General features: G+C 33.6%; 2 protein-coding genes across 2 annotated transcripts in view; both read right to left on the bottom strand.

Moving 5' to 3' along the window:
• The window catches only part of LOC123705952 (laminin subunit alpha-1), a 73,751-nt gene extending 63,153 nt beyond the window's left edge, over nucleotides 1-10,598 (bottom strand). The window contains exon 1 of the mRNA XM_045655073.1: nucleotides 10,158-10,598. Within this exon, the coding sequence (XP_045511029.1) occupies nucleotides 10,158-10,392 (235 nt within the window). The 5' untranslated portion in view covers nucleotides 10,393-10,598. The remainder of the gene's footprint in view (nucleotides 1-10,157) is intronic.
• A 3,325-nt stretch (nucleotides 10,599-13,923) lies between these two features.
• The window catches only part of LOC123705951 (laminin subunit alpha-2-like), a 29,723-nt gene continuing 23,812 nt past the window's right edge, over nucleotides 13,924-19,834 (bottom strand). Inside the window, exons 11-19 of the mRNA XM_045655072.1 lie at nucleotides 19,475-19,637; nucleotides 19,031-19,218; nucleotides 18,552-18,744; nucleotides 18,127-18,215; nucleotides 17,438-17,577; nucleotides 16,945-17,092; nucleotides 16,431-16,587; nucleotides 15,891-16,052; nucleotides 13,924-13,982 (exon numbers count right to left, since the gene is read on the bottom strand). Of these exons, the coding sequence (XP_045511028.1) occupies nucleotides 13,924-13,982; nucleotides 15,891-16,052; nucleotides 16,431-16,587; nucleotides 16,945-17,092; nucleotides 17,438-17,577; nucleotides 18,127-18,215; nucleotides 18,552-18,744; nucleotides 19,031-19,218; nucleotides 19,475-19,637 (1,299 nt within the window). The remainder of the gene's footprint in view (nucleotides 13,983-15,890; nucleotides 16,053-16,430; nucleotides 16,588-16,944; nucleotides 17,093-17,437; nucleotides 17,578-18,126; nucleotides 18,216-18,551; nucleotides 18,745-19,030; nucleotides 19,219-19,474; nucleotides 19,638-19,834) is intronic.

The following is a 19,834-nucleotide window of genomic DNA, read 5'->3' as shown; positions in this document are numbered from 1 at the left end:
AGTTTTCCTTTGATTTAAATACATAAGCCATGTTGGCAATTTTTTTACTAATTTCAGTGCTTTTTAGGACTTTTAGGAGTAAACGTAGATTTTTATACGCGAATAAACATACACATGCAAAAATAATATAATTCCAACACATCCCTAACTTCTCTTTCTTTAAAAATAAAAATAGCGAGCAATTTCTGATTAAATCATTATCATAGAAAACGTAATTTGACACGTATTTAATGATAATATAACACCAATGACAAAAATATTTCACCTATATCTTAGATCGAAACCCGATACTCATACATCACGTCCCAAATGATTGACGGACAGACTGACAGATGACTAGGGTTAGCACCTCTGTGAAATAGATGATGGATTAAAAGAAAAAACGAGACTTAAAAAATTTAATATTCCAATCATCGATTCCAATATGCAAATTCTTGATGTTTTTCTATTTTTTACCGTGATTATGATAATAATGTAATGTTGTATCAATTGCTAGCTGAGCCCCACGGTTTTACCCGCGTTGCTCTGCCCCTGTTGGTCTCAGCGAGTAGATATGTAGCCTTTAGCGTTCCTTGATAAATGGGCTATCTAACACCGAAAGAATTTTTCAAATCAGACCAGGAGTTCACAAGATTAGCCCATTCAAACAAACAAACAAACTCTTCAGCTTTACAATACAATATTAGATAGTATAGAAAGTAAAGATATATGGAAATGTACAAAATAACACGTATTTAAATTTTAGCTAGTAATACAATTATTAGTATAAATTTAAATTACATGCTTTACAAATAAGCTCATTGCAATATTATTATGGTCATTGAATAAATGTAGCAGGTTAGAAACAACATAGTAATATTAACATTCATGTGAATGTGTGTTATTTGTAGAAAATATTCTATTTAATAAATAAGTTCACTCAATTATAATGTACTCTACAACACGGAACAATTTACTTTATTTCTCTAATAAACGTGAAATACAACGAAATAAATAAATTATCAACAACTAAACTCGAAAATTAGCAGCTGGCAACCCTATTAATATTAGACACGCAATCATTAGTGTGAGTGAAAGTTGAGACAAAGACCCTGTGACACGACCGACAAAGGCCATGTATGTGTGAGTATTGTTCAAATTTAACACAATACAGTGCCCTGGTCTATGACTTAAATGGCTCTATGGTATTCTTCTAACCTTTGTGACATGCTTTCCAACCTTACCATTTAAATTACCAGTACCAAATAGTCTCCATACTTTATTTTACCTAGCTTAATTTTATTTTACTGGAAACGTAGCCTTCTTCGAGATCCTTTTTTTGTCTATTCTAAAATTTGTCACTTGTTCAAAGCTCGACGCTTTTATCAGTTATTCAATTTTATATGTGCATATTTGCAGTATATGTGAATTGTGAATCCAATCATATCAGTTGATATTTTTGCGTGAAAATGAAACAAGCTTTTCATCCTAACAAACATGGCATTTTTGTTAAGCCCACTGCAATTAACATTAACGTAACATTCCAAGTACTACTTAATCAGTGTATTTAACTCAAACTCAATTTCTTTTAAGCATCCCAAAATCATCAAGCCCATTATTAAATGCAAAACTTCATATCCTTGCTAATATATAATAATAAATCGTTTGCATGTTTTCAATTTACCTACAGCGAAGACTAATAACAATGAATGCTATGGTAATATCGCAAAAAAGCTATAATTTAAGGATTTACAAGCGCTTTGTTAAATTATTGGCTATTAAGACGTTTAACCGTGACCTGCGAGTCAAGGCAATCTAGGTTAGCCGTCTCTCGTTTCGTTTCATTACGAATTAACTTAATTGAAATGGTTTAACTTGAGATTTACGTGATGCTTTTGTTGATGGAGATTTATTAATGACGTTTATGTATGTTTACGAGCAATGCTGGTTTAGCGTTTAATTTAACTGTTCGAAAGTTGATATGCGTGTGGAAAGAATGTAATATTTTCATTTTTAATTTAATATCCAAACCATCATCTTGTATCAAATCAGGTAAAGGAAAACGTTTGTTTTCTAGGTAACAACCACAATGTCCAAGGCCCAAAAAGTTCTACTTTATATTAAGCCATCTGGAAACCTACACTCTACGTAAAATATGTGTAATAAGTGTGTATAATTTACTTCCACTTATTTTCTACTAGCTTTCCGCCCGCGGCTTCGCCCGCGTTTTCAAAGAAAAACCCGTTCCCGTAGGATTTCCGGGATAAAACCTACCCTATGACCTTTCTCGGGTTCCAAAATATCTTTATACCAAATTTCATGCAAATTGGTTCGGTAGTTAAGGCGTGATTGAGTAACAGACAGACAGAGAGAGTTAGGTACTTTCGCATTTATAATTTTAAGTGTGGATTGTTTCTAAAACAAAATTCTATAATGTTACATATTATTACAGCTATCTATAGATAGGTGCTTCAAGCTTAATAGTAGAATTCGTATTCCCACATTTGAGCAGTAATCCGTTTTCCCACTACATTCCACTATCTTTTTCAGGCTTCAATATCCATTCCCGTGTAACAACTAAACAAACATACAAAGATAGCACTGTTGCAGTTTGCACATAGACGCAGGATGGCTGCGAATAAAGGCATGTTGTTCTTGCGATAATTCAATAAGTGCGCGTAAAGGACTCATTCATATGTCCCGCTCAACCGTGACCTGGGTAGGGCTGTCACACGATAAATATTTTTTATTAAAAATTTGTGTTATGTAGTAGTTGTAATTTGAAAACAAACTTAATGATGCTTCTTGATTTTAAATACATGCTGCTCATGCTCATGCATGCTGCTCTTAGGTTTATAAATTACTTTTAAGCATATATTTAGGTCTACTGTGCTAATACGAATAAGTAATAAAAATCTTGTGAGTTTTTTCACGAAAAGCATAGTATGTTACACGTCAAATGTTTAAGTTAAGTACATTTTTTACTTCATGACAAAGAAATTATTGAAAACGTTTAGAACACTGCCAATGCCCGTTGTGTAATCACTTTTGCATCGCAGCCCTACACGAGGTCAGATGGGGTCACGGTGATTTTAAAGTAATCACACAACAAAGGAGCGATCCGATGGATAAGCGAGAAAAAATGGTACAGGACCTCCCGACGTGAGGTCGTCGGCCCACTGGGATCAATGCTGGCTTTGTGAGGAATTCACGAATTATTTGGAAAAGATGTACCATTTTTGAAGCCTTTTAAAGTCTCTGAAATAGTCTAAATGGAAAAATAACTGTTTTTGTGGTTGAGAAACTCAAAATGAATCATCGAATGTACAACTTGGCTTTTTTTAATGCTCTTTGAAATCGCCATAATATTATAAAGTTATAAGGGACCACCGGTTCGAAACGCAGCGTCTGCTGAGAAGATCACAGAACTCTATACCTATTTTAATGCAGTTGTTCTTATAAATAAAATCTGAAAGCAGTATAGAATTTAAAGACAGAATTAATGTTTTAATCTAAGAACTTCAACATTAAATTTAGCTATAAAGATGTACAGTCTAATTTACTATTTAATTACGGTTATCACACAACAAATATCAACATTGTAATTGAGTTATGACATCATGAACAAGTAATAAAAATTATCAAAAGCGTGGGCTGAAAGCTTGCGTTCCATGACTTTGATCTTAGAGTGGATCGATATATACTTACTGAGTAAAATTGTGAAAGATAATAAATTAATTACTGTACTCTTGATCTTAAAGAAGATGCATTTATTCAGAATATATAATAATGCTATGATATGTGATGTGAGGTATAATCCGGTAAATTACTCAAAACGAACAGCTGATGTACCTACGCAACAAAAATTATTGTACTTATTCGCTATTATTATGACGTTATACGATAAATAACCACATATAAGAAATTACTAGATCTCAACGTGTTTATATTGTGTCATAGGGACACTATAATCCCTTTTGATCTACCGACTGTAATTATGAAAAAAAATGCGTACTTTCATTAAAAAACTTATTAATTACATTAAAAACTTCTCCAAGTAACGCGTGTCTTGTGTAATTAACTGTATTTTAATGATGTTTAATCATTATCTTATTTACAGCATCCCTGTTTTTCCTAAAGGAAAAAAAAGAGACAGCCGCATGTTTCTTTTTATTACGTATACATTTCACGAAAGCATAAATAGCATTAATAATGTGAATTTGTTTTTTTGTTTTAATTGTCCCACTTTTTACTTTTGCAATTTGTTAACTACTTTTCTTATGAGATGTCCTTAATTAAACGGAAGAAATAGATAAATTATGCATTAAATCTAGAAGATGTAGTCATCACACGACAAGTATACAGTAAGATCAGCTACCAAACTTATCGACGTACCAATATGTTCGAAACAATGCATCACTAGTGATGTGCTGTATCGATAAATAGTGCCGTTCAATCGTTTACTCGGCTCGGCCAGCGGCTGGTCGCACCGGTTTTGCTACGAGTGAATTATAGGGCTGCCCACATTTTGTTCTACTTTTTGCACTCAATTTAAGGTAATAGTATCAGTGCTGTAATAATTCTCTGTGATGTTGTTTTGCATTTTTATTAATATGTGCACGTGCACTTAAGCCTGTTTTATTTGTCAGGTATAGATTGCTTAATATAACGTTACCTTCACCTACCAGTGACGCTTTGAACACCTATAACGATATTAATATGTTATTTTTTATTATTTTGTTCATAACCAGTTATAAATAAAGAAAAATTAAATAGCGCTCAGAAAAATTAAAAATATACAAATTTCATTACCGTGGCAACCCTATGTATTTCCGTAAACAATATGTTGGATACATATCGAATTTACAAAACGATTCTACATTTTCTCTTCATCAGACACGATCACACCTTTTTATGTAAAATCTAATAGAACGTTTAGTTAATATTCGAGGTAACTTTTTTATGTGCAATAAATACATAAGAAGATTTACCTACCGTGGGAACCACATTGATTTATGTTTAAAGTCGAGAGGCTGTGTTTAGTACACTTTCAATTATTAGGCTAAAAGCTTAACCTTTGCTATTTGCGTAAGTTACTAGATACTAACTTAAGATAGCTTAGTATTGAAGAGGAAAGGAGATTAAGTATAATATAAGCGATGTTTGTGATATTTTTTGGAAGCATGTATGTAACTGGCTGACTTAGTGAACTTTGAAATATATCTAATAATTTAACCTAATTATTTAGATGCTTAGAAAGTCACGATAGGTAAAAAAATGACTTAAAATAATTAAGCCTGTTAAATATGTACCTACTTGTAGATGTGCCGCGCTCCTATGAGCAGTTAAGTATAATGGTTTCTTTATTATTTTACAAGCTGTTCCCCGCGGATTCACTCGCATTACTACGTGCCTGTTGGTCTTAGCGTGAGGAAATATAGCCTATTGCCTTCCTCGATAAATGGGCTATATAACACCGAAGAATTTTTCAAATCGGGCCAGTAGTTCCCGAGATTAGCGCGTTCAAACAAACAAACTCTTGAGCTTTATAATACTAGTATAGATTTTTATCTATGTATATTTTTATTATCATGTTTTTGGTTATCAATTATAAAGATACGAAAGCAAATATAACTGGGCTATTACATTAAATTACTATAATCTAAATGCTAAATTAAGAAATAGGCCTACATAATCCGGGCACCAATAAAAAACAAGGTAATGATTTCATCACCTAGAATAAGCGTGCTTTTAAAAAGCAATTAATTATTGTTTTTAAGCTGTTCATCAATTTAAGCACTCGCGCTGTCAGTACAAAACGTATAAGGAAGTCAAGAATTGTTGTTATCTCCAAAAATATATTTGATTCATACCAAATACATCCAAACTAGTTTTTGTTGTCGTGTAGTAAAAAATAGTTTCGCGAGCCGAATGTGAATGATATTTTTATTATTTTTTATTCGTATTGTAATTAATTGTTTAGTTTCTTGGTAACGATTTGAGGTCTGTCATAAAAGAATGGTACGTGATTGATGTTAATGTACCTGTATTCGAGTAATTAAATTATTGAACACTTTTAACCGAGGATTTGTTAAAAGATTATGCGTATTCTTCCTGTACGTATTATTTCGTTAGGTAGTCTGTATAACTATCGGGGACTGAACACATTTTTACGTGTAAGATATTAGACAGTATAAATTTCTAAAGTAGGTATATAATTCAAAATGATATTATTTACCGACATCCTCTCTAATGGTCAAAAGATTGTATAGTAGGTATGTACATCAATATTTTGCTATATGAACTTAAGCTGTTGTTTATTCTGGTCCCTTTGTATGCTTAAATCTTTTAAACTACGCAACGGATTTTGATGCGTTTTTTTAAATAGATAGAGTAATTCAAGAGGAAGGTTTTAGTATATAATTTATTAGGTTTTAGACAAAACGGGCGAAGCCGCGGGCGGTAAGCTAGTTTATAATAAAATGAACGACCCGCCTATTCAATGGATGAGGTCACAGCTTATCTAAACCCCGTTCTAATAACCTCGTCTGAATTATCAAGCCAGTATGAATGATTTTGGCAGCGGCACAAATTCTTTGGGTCAACGACCGGTGGACAGATAGCAAGATCTTATAATATAGGGTTGCCTAAAGATACAAGAAAAGAACAAGCTTCTTTGAAAGATATAGATATTATGCCAGTATTTCCGGCTAACGATTTGAAAAACCAACTGAAACTAGGACAAGATACTTGCCTTGAACTACCTATTGATGCTCTGAATCTAAAACTAGCCTTATTTTATTCTATACGATGTTATACTGGTAAAATATAGAAAACATTTTTCATCAAATTCAAATTCACTTAATAAAATAAGCCAACTTATTAAATAAAAGAGTGCTTATGATCATCTCATTTATAGACTCTTAAGCTTAAAGCTGTGCTTAAAGTTAACAAGAGCGCGTACGTGACAACCCTAAATCACGGCTCGAATATGTAAAGGTCGATATGGATTCTGGAACATAATTTGCTTTTTGATTCGCGTAAAAAATCGTTCCTGTAATGTGGGTACAGTCGCGCTTATTTATGGCAAATTATGAAAAACTTTGAAGTTTTCTTTGAAGATACTACATTTTTTTTCTAATATTTTTATATGTTTAACTTAGTTTCCTTTTTAAATAAATATATAATGTATAGTCGCGTAGAATATACTATATTATTTTGTATTATTCGTATCGTATATTTATAAATAAATTATTATGTGTGTTTCTTGTTATCTCCGCACGGCTGATATAAAGGAATATCGAAAAATGCAGACTGATAGAAAATTTATAAGATTCAATGTAAGTTGTTTATAATGGACGATCTCTACTTACACACTATTAATAAATTTGTTTTAAATTAATTAAAACGTAGTATGTATATGAAGTGATTATAACTGCATATTAAAATCCTTTATTATCCTTGAGGATTTTTTTATATTTATCTAGATAACACAAAGAATAACTGAAGCGATTTTCAAAACTACAAGAATTTCCGCTGATTTTATTTATTGTCTCATACTAATTCTCAATAAGGCAAACAAATTGCGCCTGTAATAAAACTTTTATCATAAAAGATTTCGTGCATGAATGTACCAAAAAATTAACATAAAAATCGTTTTTCGTGCGATAAGCTCATAAAAATACGAGTTTACGTTGTTTTAGAAGTTTCATTCATTTAGATTGTTCCGCTTTTGGTAAAAAAACATATTATTTTGCGATAAAATTTATTGTTGTTTTGTAAATGGTTATTTATATTTTTAAATGCTTTAATTGGTTTTATGATAAAATGAAGCGTCAGTTTTGTAATATAAGTAATTTGACACGTTTTCCATAGATAGGAAAATACATGTTTTACAATGTACTTATATTTACATACATTATATGGGGAAGGAACTGTCATCTTGGTCACCTTCTCGGTAACCTAGCAAAGATGCCAGTCTCGAACCGATGATTGATACATACCTATCACTAAACATAATATGTACAACACCTAATGTATTTAGCTCTAAGGTTAGGTTAAGTTTGATTGAATAAACGAATTTGAATTTGAATTATTTCAGCCAATATCAGTTGAAAATGGTCGAAAGTTTGTCGTAAGTATTTAAAAAAAAGTTATATTTAAAACCTAACCTCAAGTTGAAGGAACAATACGACTGGATTAGTATATTTAATATTATTATCGCGTTTTATTTAGTACGAACGGAAGTCGGAAGCTCTGTGTAGTACAATTATTGGCATTATCATATCTCTATACTAATACGATGTGGGTCATCTTACGTACTGGTAAGGTGACCCACATAGGTGACTGATATAGTGATCTATCAACGCACAGCCCAAACCACTGGACGTATTGGGCTGAAATTTAGCATGCAGGTAGATGTTAGGACGTAGGCATCCGCTAAGAAAAGATTTCCCGAAATTCTTGCGGGAACGGGGAAAAACGGGGATGCACGTACAAAGTCGTGGGCGGAAGCTAGTAGAATATATAGTTGTTTTTGTATTTACATGAAGATATTTTAGAGCATTCCTATCTGTAAAAAACATCAGATAATATAATTTTGTTTTAAAAGTATTTAAAAGTATATAACAATATGCGTAACAGAATACAGGTGAAAAGCTTGCAGAGAAAGCTCGAATTTTGATTATAACCTGATTCTAGTATTTTTTTCTAAGGTAGCATTCCATTTTCTATTCAATGAGCGGATCAAAATATTTTTCCTGTCGACATTCCTTCACAGCATTCAAATAAATGGCCAAGGATAGAATCGATACAAAGTAACATGTTTTTAATAAAATAAATGTTAGATTGGTTTGAATTACAGAGTAATACAGTAATCGAGATACCAATGTAATGATACATCTGCAATTCTAGTTATGAAGACATACTGACTAATCTGAAAGCACTCATTACTCTGCGCTTAATTACTATAATTTTAAAATTATAAGGACAACGTGGATTTTTGCTATATACTAGCGAAATACTATAACTCTCTTTGGGATTTACCAATAAATAACCATAATCGTTATCTTCAAGAGGCGTTTCAAAATAAAACAATTCGGACTTTGTGTATATGTATTATTTCTGAGGGATATGCAAACAATTAGAAAACATTTCTAAGGTTTAAGTTTTGATTGCAATCGCTTATAATAAAAAAAGTTTGATTTTGTGAACTTACACAGATAAAACTATATTTATTAATATGGAAATGAAAAGCACGAACTGATTCTTTAATAATACCTTATTATTGTTATTTTTTTTAAAACGTCTGTTCGGTTCTTGTCGCATAGATTAAATAGGCCAATGATTATTTTAGAACTTACAATTTCTAAAATTCAACCATTAGGTTTAATCACGATACAAAATCCAATAGTTAACACCAATAAGTTATAAAATTTGAGTTAAATTTCCCACGCTATTGTTTTTGTTGCATTCAATTCGGAATGCTCGACTAAATTACAGCTTTATGTTGTAAAAAATCTATCCAAGTAAATGACAAGGCTATTCAGTCTAATGGTGTCGTGAGGTATAGGTATTATAATTGTTTTTACACGATTTAACGAACATATTTTATAACTCAATATCTAAATTTTGTTTTTAGTTATAAAACTAATTTGCAAAATCTCCAAAAAAAGATAAAAAAATAATTTCATTATTTAAATTCTCACATGTCATAATGATAACATAAATTGTGATTTTTTTTATTTTATTATGCTATTTTAACTGATGTAGAGTTCGATGTTAGTACTTATTTTTCTTTCCTGAAATTGATTGTAAAATAATAATATGTTTGTTTATCAAGACTCATCTACCATATCACTCTATAAGTATCATGATACTTATTTCTACCTAGACTAGCCTAGATTGGTACATAAACATGTAGAGTCGTCAATATACAGATGTTTCGAGTGATACGCTCGATAGCAATATTATATTCTTCAATGACACTTGACATAGCAATGCAGTCGTGAATGTTATTTCCAATGAGTTGATAATTTCCTAAAATGTATCTATATGCATTATCTTATAAACTAATACTTTTGTTTAATTGTTGGCTCTAGGAAATAGCCTATTTTTATGTCTGTCTTAAAAAAATATTTGTGAAATGCAACTATTAAAATAATTATCTCTAAACGTACCATGCTTCAACCCGTACCAAGTTTTATGGAAGGGCTGATACTTCCGCGTGGTAAGGGTCGGTCGCGGCCGTCTCTGCGGCGCGCACGAGGGCGCGCAGCACAACATATAGAATCTCTTATCTCTTATCTTCTCTGCTGCCTTCAATCTTTCCCTGGCCAACCTCCCAGCGCACCGCCGAGGCCCAGCCCCCTCCACCACCACAACCAACGCAGCCAAAAGAAATAACCACCGCATTTTAGGGGCACATCGCTAACACTATCCACTCGACATCATGTCAAGATATGCACATCACTATTTTTATCCGATCCGGGTTACGGTTGAACATTTATTGTTTACCAATTTTTTTACCACTTTTTTATTACAAATGGAGTAATTAAAGCAGCCTATATATTAGTGTTAACTAAATCGCCGCGATCTCGTCAGGAAAAACAGAACGAGCGGCACGTACGCTCCCTCCGCCAGTCTGCTCATGACTGGATCACCACTTACCACGCTTGTACCAACTACCAGTCCCAGGTTAAACTTTTTAACCGACCCAATTGACGATTTTATTAAGTGTCAAACTCGTTTATATTATGTAGGGACAACAGTTACACTAATTGGAGCGGCCGCTTGCAAATTCCTTCGCTGATAATGCAGCGAATCACGTGTGCATGTGGGGACTACGTGTGTATGCGCGTACAGTTAAATGAATGGAGTCGTCATGTATTTGTTGAATGGGAACACATTTTGTAATAAAGGAACACTCTGTATCACTTACGATGTATTAAGTGTAGGCACCTTATATGCATTTTAATTAACCAACTTCAAAAAAACTTAAGTGTGTTGTATGTTTGTTACTTTTTATATTCGTCGTTTCTAATGCGATTTAAAATTATTTTGTCTTTTGAAAATACATATCTCTAGATACTTGGAAGAAAAAAATTTACATCTTACGTTTATACCAAAATTAATTAAAATTATAACTACAAACTTTTTATTAATGTACTATTCAAGCTAAGTGAACTTTTGCAAGAGCTTTTAAATATACTTTTTCACCAAAAATTGGGAATGTAGTTCGTGAATGTTACAAATTTCTAACGATTCAATAATTTTTAACCAAAATATTGATCAATATACCAATATAATATACGTATGAAGATGGTTTATATAATCAAATTACACTGAGTATAACGCGTGTTCAATTTATTATTATTTGTACAAAGAGCTTTTAAATTGAGCTTTATTAAGTTGCTTGGTTTGAATCTGTCACTTTTCGCTTCAATTAAATTTAGGGTCAAGTAAGTTGACTCAAATAATGTTATCATCTCTTGAATCACGAACTATTTTTTGAAACATTTATTGTAATAATAAAATTATAATTGCCTAACTCAACACACATTATTTTAGATTTTTTGGTAGATACAAATTATAGTATATACATACATATTTTGGACTTATATTATGAAAAAAACAATATAATAAATTGTATACCTAATAATAATTATTTCTTATTTACTAGTGCTATTCATTCTGCGGCAGGTCTAAAATCATAGGAAAATTATGCACCGAAAAAAATCGCGATTTAATTGGGCCGTAACGTTCTATTTCTCACATTTACGTCACGATTCTAAGGCATGTCTGTTTGTCCACTAATTAGTCGGTATCTCCTCAACTGATTGATAACATTTGATAAGGGGTGGGTGGCCGGACCACCTGTCCTTCGTCGTGATAAAACTGCGCGGAACAAGCCTTATCGTTAAAGTTTTATCGCAAATTGCTTAGCCAGTACTGAGATTTTTAGAAAATACTTTTGGTCGTAGTTACATTACGTTTTTTAGGAACTAAGGAACTGTCTTTACTTTAGGAAATTAGATTAAGAACGACAGACGGGATCAAATCTTTGGCGTAATCATCATAATATTATTTTTTTCATATCTCAGTAATTAAAAAAAAATAACGTTTATTTTAGTACGATTTTCAATTTGATTTTAAACATGTAACATCTTTACTGAAATAAAAACCTAATAGGTAGGCTCTACATTTTTTTCTAACCCAGGCGAAGCCGGGGAATCGGCTAGTGAAATATAATTCATCATTACAATAACGTTTAGATACCAGCTACAAAGTATTTTTTCCAAAAAGGATAAAATATCAGCGCGAAATAAGTCCTTGAAAACGGCTGAAATCCGAGCACATAATACAACCAACGACCGTGAACCGCTCGACAATTTTGAGTAATCACGCCAGTAACTCAATACTCGTCTAGTAAGGATAATACTTCAGGAAGTCATGTTTTACATTTATTAACCGACTGGGAGAAACAGGGTAATGTTATTCGAGTATGAAGTGTTTGCAAAGTCATGAGTTTCAGGTTTCTGTTTCATGGTTTTACGTCACGTAAAAACTACTTACACAATACATATTTTTGACTGTTACTCAATAGTCAAGAACTTATTATAATAATATCGATTCAGTTAGTTCGATATCTCATACCACTGGATATTTTTGTCTCACTTCAAACGAAGCCAGGGCTTAAAGCTAGTCAATAAAACGAGATGTTAGTGCAAACCTAGTTCAAAGTACTAACTGGAACCTTACGATTAGACACTTAGATACCCTGCATTGTTTCACTAACGAAGAATGTAATTAGCGATTCTAATGTTCCTAATAAATTTGTTGTTAATTAGTAATTCGTAATTAGCTATGGATACCTTCTAATTGCACGTCAAGGAATTTTAACTGGGTTTCGGGAGCGCTTTGGCATTATTTAATTACGTACCTGAAATATATAGTATCTTTTAATTTGATTGACCGGGTGACTTAGTTGGGAGTGACCCTGCCTTCCAACCCAGAAGGTCATGGGTTCGATTCCCATCCAGGGCAAATATTTGTGTGATGAACATAAATGTTTGCTCTGTGTCTGGGTGTTAATTATCTATATAAGTATTTATTTAAAATTATATATGTATGTTTATCAGCCAGCTGGTTTCCATAACTCAAGCGAAAGCTTAGTATGGGATCATATCGTGCCGTGTGTCAAAATTGTCCTGAAATATTATTTATAAGAGAAAAGGGAATTCCGTAATTAGACCGTACATATGTGAGAGTTACCTCCGGAATCCTTACACCAGTTAATTTAATTTTGATTAATCTCATTTAGTCTATCAGAATGAAAAAAAACAGACATACAAAACTTTGAATAGAAGTTAATGAGTACTTCTTCGAGACTTTTCTTAAGATTTATTACTTTAACAAATTCAGAACTTAAAATAATATCACTACTAGAAAACAAGACGATATCGAGCGCTACTTCAAACAGATTATTAATTAGGTCCCATAACGGTGGTTGCGTTAATAATTTATCAAAGAGCGATACTAATGAGTTGGTTACAAATCTAGGAACGCTAATAATAGCCTGGGGCGTCTCGCGCGTACTAGACTTGCAGGCGACTAACTTGAAACCTATTTAACAGTTAATTCTTGTTAGTATCATTTGATGTTGGCAGTAGGTTGTGTTATGGTGAATTAAGTATGATTTGGTAATATAGTAAACTTATGAAAGGAGGTGTGTATGTACTTCGCATGAAGTGATTTCGATAAGAGATCGGCTGAATTGGAAGCGTAATAGTGAATGTTAACCTTTAGGTCTAACGTTGCGTCCAAACGCAATGTTGGACCTAAAGGTTAACATTCGTTCAAAATTTTCTAGCTCATACTTAAGATGTTGAGAAATTTTGAAGAAATAAGTAATTAAATAATATTTTAATATTATAATATGTCTAATTATAATTTATCCGCTTTATCATAGCATTCTATTGCACTTTTAATAATATTTATAGCGCCTGAATTAAAATTGTGGATAATTTTAATGCGCCTATATAATTTGTAGGGTAAATTTGCGTGTCGATGATACTGACAGAATCGTTTCAGTAATTACCAAGTTTAACAAAAAAAAAAACCCTCTAAGTATTCTTACATCTAGTAAGAATACTTAGAGGGTTTTTTTGTACGTATAAAACTTTAAAATAATATATTTTATACGTAACGTATAAAAATTTAAAATAATATATTTTAGTATTAAATTGAATTGAAAATTCAATAATTATATTTTAGTGTAAAATGCACAATAATTTTTGATATTATTAGAATTACTTTAATTCTAAAAATTATTTCCTACCATAGTTGCAAGAACATTCTTCATAATATTATCTTAATAACTGCATTTTGCATTACGATGCTCATTGTTACAACGCTTGGTCCATAAATTTATAAGAGCAAATAAAGACACAAGCCAGAGGTTTATAAATTTGAGCATTTGATACACAAGCGGGCATGTTTATTGTTGTATTCGTTATTTACGGTGTAAGCGCTAAGTGTGAGCATAATATAAGGGGTGAGGAATTATTTATGTTTTTGATTATGTTGTTGGATGATTGGTGTTTATTGTGTAGACTAAAAACTATACAACACCATGATTCACTTTTAGAATGAGTTGATGAACATTATTCATTTAATTTTACAGGAAAGCTCATATTATTATAAACGAAGCTTTTATTTTAGGTATGTTACATTTTCTAATCTAAGCTATAAAAATGGTTGTTTTGCAGATATCCAAAATAGTTTTATATCCAGTACAAGATGAAGCCAGCGGCCAGCTAGACATAATAGATCAAAAACCGGATGTCAAAGGTTCAAGATCATGCAAAATAACTTAGGTCTAACCTAGACTGGCCCCAGGCGGCTCCTTGGTGGCCCCACATTACGTAAATTGCGCACTGCCACGCAATTTTGTTATTACTAAACAATTGTGATGGCTCAATGTGTGTTGTATTGATGTTTGTTTTATATTGTTGAAGTAGTTTGCGCCCGCGGCGCGCGTGGTCTTCGTAATCGCGCATCGTATAAAGCCATTTGTATAGATCCTTTACGGTTGTTTTCAGGGAAGAAGTAACGAGTTTTATATTTTCCTTATATTGTTTTGTTTTATAATTACATTCATATCTTTTATGGTTGTTTTCAGAAAAGTAATGTGTGCTGTTTTATATTTTCCTTAGTTACATTGTATTGTTTTATAATTACATTCATATTTATCCAACTGAAGCAGTAGCTACCTGAAAACATATCATGCTTATAATATTATCTATTATTACGGAAAGCAGATATGAACAATAATCTTTATTTGCGAGATAAATGTTGCTCTCCCAATTTAATTATAAATAATTTGAACATCAGCTTTAGCTGTTCGGTCAAAATAGGCATTTTAAATACCAAAAATTATCGTAGAGCCAAATTTGTGAAGAGCTGAGGTCTACGATCTTTTTACAATAGCAAATAAAGTTTTAAAAGTCTTTCAGTAAATTTTTGTAACATTACTACCATTTTTATTGTCTAAATTGACCGCGTTATAAGTAAAAAAAAAAATTGCCACATTCTCTCTAAAATCTAAATCTCATTTATAGTTCTCACGATTTAAAACTATATTACATATTATAGAAAAAGTATATACACTTACCACAAAATTATAAACCGGATGAATTTCCAAATATTTGTTACGAGTCATAAATATAATATACCCACCATAGCAAAACACATCAGTTCAACAAAGTCAATTGAAAAGTTAATAAAAGTGGAACTTTAGTGCTTTATCTCAAAGTCTAAAACTATAAAATGCATTTCCATCAAGAGATCAAGACAAAATATAGGTACATTATTACTGCTTCTCATACTAAACTCTACCACTAAACACTCACCTCTACAGCCATCAGCGCTCAGATCCCAGTACTCCAACCGACACGTATCACAACGGGGCGGTTCGGCTCCGGCTGAGCACGCGCACCGACCGCTTGCGGGGTCGCACGCGCCGCTTAGCGCAGCAACACCGCACCGGCAAGCTGGGCAACCGGCTTCTACATCTATTATAGTAAATATTATGATATAATATGTGTGTTCGAAAAACTGAATTAATGAAAAGTGAAGAGTAAAAATTGTGCTTTCAACGCATAGGATGATCGATGAACGATTATAATGTGATTATTATAACGAAATTATTAACGCATTCATATTAACTGCAAGAATCATCTATTACCCCACCAAACACGATTAAAACTTAAAGCAATTTATCTTATTTTAAACTTTAAAACATACATACATCCATATTCTATAAACGCATTAGTACCTAAAGCATAACTCACGCGTAATCAAAACCTAAAACATTTATCAGAATATTTATTTTTAAACTAAAAACTAAATTAAAAATCCTCTACATAAAAATCATCTTATAAATTATGTACCCCCATATCCACTAGAGCAGCTGTCACACGCTCGGCCCGTCCAGTTTGGTGCGCAGGCGCATGCTCCGGTGCGCACATCACACGCGCTCGAGAGCGCACCGCGCCCGCACTCGCACGGCAAGCACGCGCCCCCCTCAATCAAGGAGTAGTAGCCCTCCTATGGCGGATAAGTAATTGTTAAACATACAACTGGACTTATTTAAATAACTGAACTGTAAAAACTTTATTTGGTGGAGAAATTTTATGTTGTAAGATTTTGTAAGGATTGAAAATACTAGATAACCGATATAATTAACAGAATTATAAAGTTGAGATGATCATCATCATCATTACTATTGTTAAAGTTAGGATATAATAAAGAAATAGGTAGACAGCTTCACAAGAACTTATTGCATAGAGTCTAGAGACACAATTTAAACAGACTTTAAAATATTTCCGCCACACAAGTCACAACACTACAAATGAATTTTCATTAAACTTACTTACGCTTGATAAAGAATTCAGAAATATATACCTGACACTGATCGCAGGTTTCGCCCTCCGTGTGCGGCGGGCACACGAGGCACGCGCCGGTTTCCACATTGCACGGCCCACCGCCGCACGCGCAGGGGACGCACGACCCGCCCGGGGTCGTGGGAGACCCCCAGTAGCCGGAGTCGCAGCTAAAGACAAAGAAACGAAAAATTAGTAAATGATGTTTAACCAGCTGATCGTCCCGCCTCCAGTTTACAAAATGTGATAAATATAATATATAAATAACATTAAAATGTAATTAATCGTATTAATTTATACTTTAAGGTGCTAATAATAATAAAAACTAATACGGTTGAAGTAGTCCTCTAGAAGAATTAGACATGGGAGAGAGTTGGTAGCATGATAGAGTCGAATTTCGAAACAAGAAATCAAGCAAAGGGAAAAGTACATTATAAAAAAAAACAATTCTATTTTCAATAGCGTGATATGAAGACGAGACGGTTTATACAAAATCCGTCAGTTATTAAACTTACGTTTCACAATGATCTCCAGTGTACCCATCCGGGCACTGTGTACAAACGAAGTCATCTCCCTCAGCACCGGCAAGGGCACAGTTCGGACTGAAGTTGTTACTAGCCTCGTATAGTGGGCAGGCGCAGGGCTTACAGCCACCCTGTAGAAATAAATTATTATTCTATTATAAGATTAAAAACCACTAGCAAAAAATTCTATAAAAGGCTGGTTCACACTTTGATTAGTGCGAGTGCAGGTGATTAGTGCGAGTGCAGGTGTGTAGTGCGAGTAGTGTCCAATTCACTGCGAGTGCAGGTGATTAGTGCGAATGCCATTTTGTACAACAACAAGCGTGCCGCGTGCGACGCTACACACTACGCTAAACACTAAACACTAAACACTCCTGTCCAGACGTGTTTAGTGGCAGGCACGCTGCGAGTGAGGGGAGGGAGGGCGCGCGGGACGTGGCTACTCGCAGTCCACTCGCAAAAAAATAGAACACGCTTCTATTCACTTTACTACACAGCCTACTAAACACTTGCACTAAACAGTCGCTGTCCACACGTAGTTACTAAACACCTGCACTAATCACTTGCACTCGCACTAATCAAAGTGTGAACCAGCCATAAGAGAGCGTAATATATTTTAGAGTATATTTTTATCGTTTAATTTAACTTTCATTTCTAAATGAAATTATGTGGTTACATACCGTCACTGGGTTCCCATAATGACCCGGAAGACAGCGCTCGCAGTGCGGCCCAGTTGTGTTGTGTTGACATTCTCCACACGGACCGTCAACTAAAAAGCAAATTTAAAAAGTAATGATACTAAAATTATTTTTTAAACCTTTTTCTGGCATTCCGTTATGGATAATGCAAAGTAAAATTTTAAAAAGAAAATCTGGTAGACTCTACATAAACTGATCCCAAGCCAATATTAAGTCAAAATAAGAAGAATAAATTAGAGTTGGTACTTTTTTACTCTACCTCATTTTCCAAAAAAAAAATATTCTACAAAAAACATCACTTATTTTAAATGCTACCTTACTATGAAAAAATCAAACGATTTCCCTTTAAATTTTCTCCACCACCACCACGTCTAGCTCTCGTATCATATTAACATGCAGCCGCTCACCGCTAGCGCACCCAGCGTGCATATTGCACGCGCACGGCACACACTCGAACGCCGGCAGCGCAGTGGGCGCGCGGCGGATGCGCACGTGCGTCCACGCACATTGCGCACATTGGGAACCTTCGTAGCCGTTAGGGCACGCGCATATTTCTGTTGCTGTGTGCCCACTGAGGATCTCTACGCCTTCTAACCGAACCTGTGTTGAAAGATTTAAGACAATTTAGTATATAAGATTGTACAATACATTTCGATTGCTGATAGAGCAGTTAAGAACTTTCTTCCGAATGATTTTTTTTTCACCTGGGACAGCCGAATTTTGGTCATAATATATAGAACAGGAACACCAAAAAATGTATCAAAACCAAATCAAAACCATGTTTGACAGATAAGTTATACCTACACAAGATTATACAAACATTCCTACAATCTGTGCAGTTTGGCATATTCTTGGATATACATCACGTCATAAAATATCTTCCTACCTCATCCTGGTCATTATGATAATGAGCTCGAATCATAATCGCCCGCAGGTCACTCAGAACATCCAATAACTGTGTCCTGGTTGCTAGTTCATTCTCCAAGTACCAGTTGCCTTCCACCAGGACCACACTCAGTTCCAACTGACCGGGGAACTCGTGACTGCTGTTTATGTACGTCAGTTTTCTGCCATCTGAAAAGGTGACAATAAGTATCGAAACTAAATATTACAAAAGCTCTTTATTAGAAGATGATTAATGAAATAAAATCTGGAATTAACAACATGCAATAAATTACAATTTAAATGTCATTTATCCGGAAATATTACGAAAACATCTAAACCACAAAAATATAGATACCTCGTGATGTTTCTGGTTGCTTTCTCAAATGAGAAATTATTGTTGCAGCTCTATTTTTCACCTTTTATTCAAACACGCAGATGATCTTACCATTTGCCACCAGAATGACATCAGGCCCTACAGTGGGGCTACCTCCAGTGTCTCCTCGCGCCACGCTCCAGTACATACTCGTTTTGACTTCGCTCCCATAAGCCTCTAGCTGCTCCCCACTGAACGAGTTTGTCAACCAGTAAAATGATTCCCATCCTTCTACCTAGAAAAACATTTATTTCACTCATTGTAATAAGAGCAGTTTATCGCAGTCTAAGAAAATTATATAATCAAATATAAAAATAAAAAAAAAACAAAAATCATTAGGTACAAACATGTCAAATTTGGACCCCAAACTAGGACAGCCTGTATTTTTGGGTCCACAATCTTTTACAAAAACTTATCTAATAAGCTTATACT

This window comes from Colias croceus, chromosome 3 (genome assembly GCF_905220415.1).
Source record: "Colias croceus chromosome 3, ilColCroc2.1".
In the NCBI taxonomy this organism is placed as follows: domain Eukaryota; kingdom Metazoa; phylum Arthropoda; class Insecta; order Lepidoptera; family Pieridae; genus Colias; species Colias croceus.
This window is presented reverse-complemented; position numbering and strand designations above follow the sequence as displayed.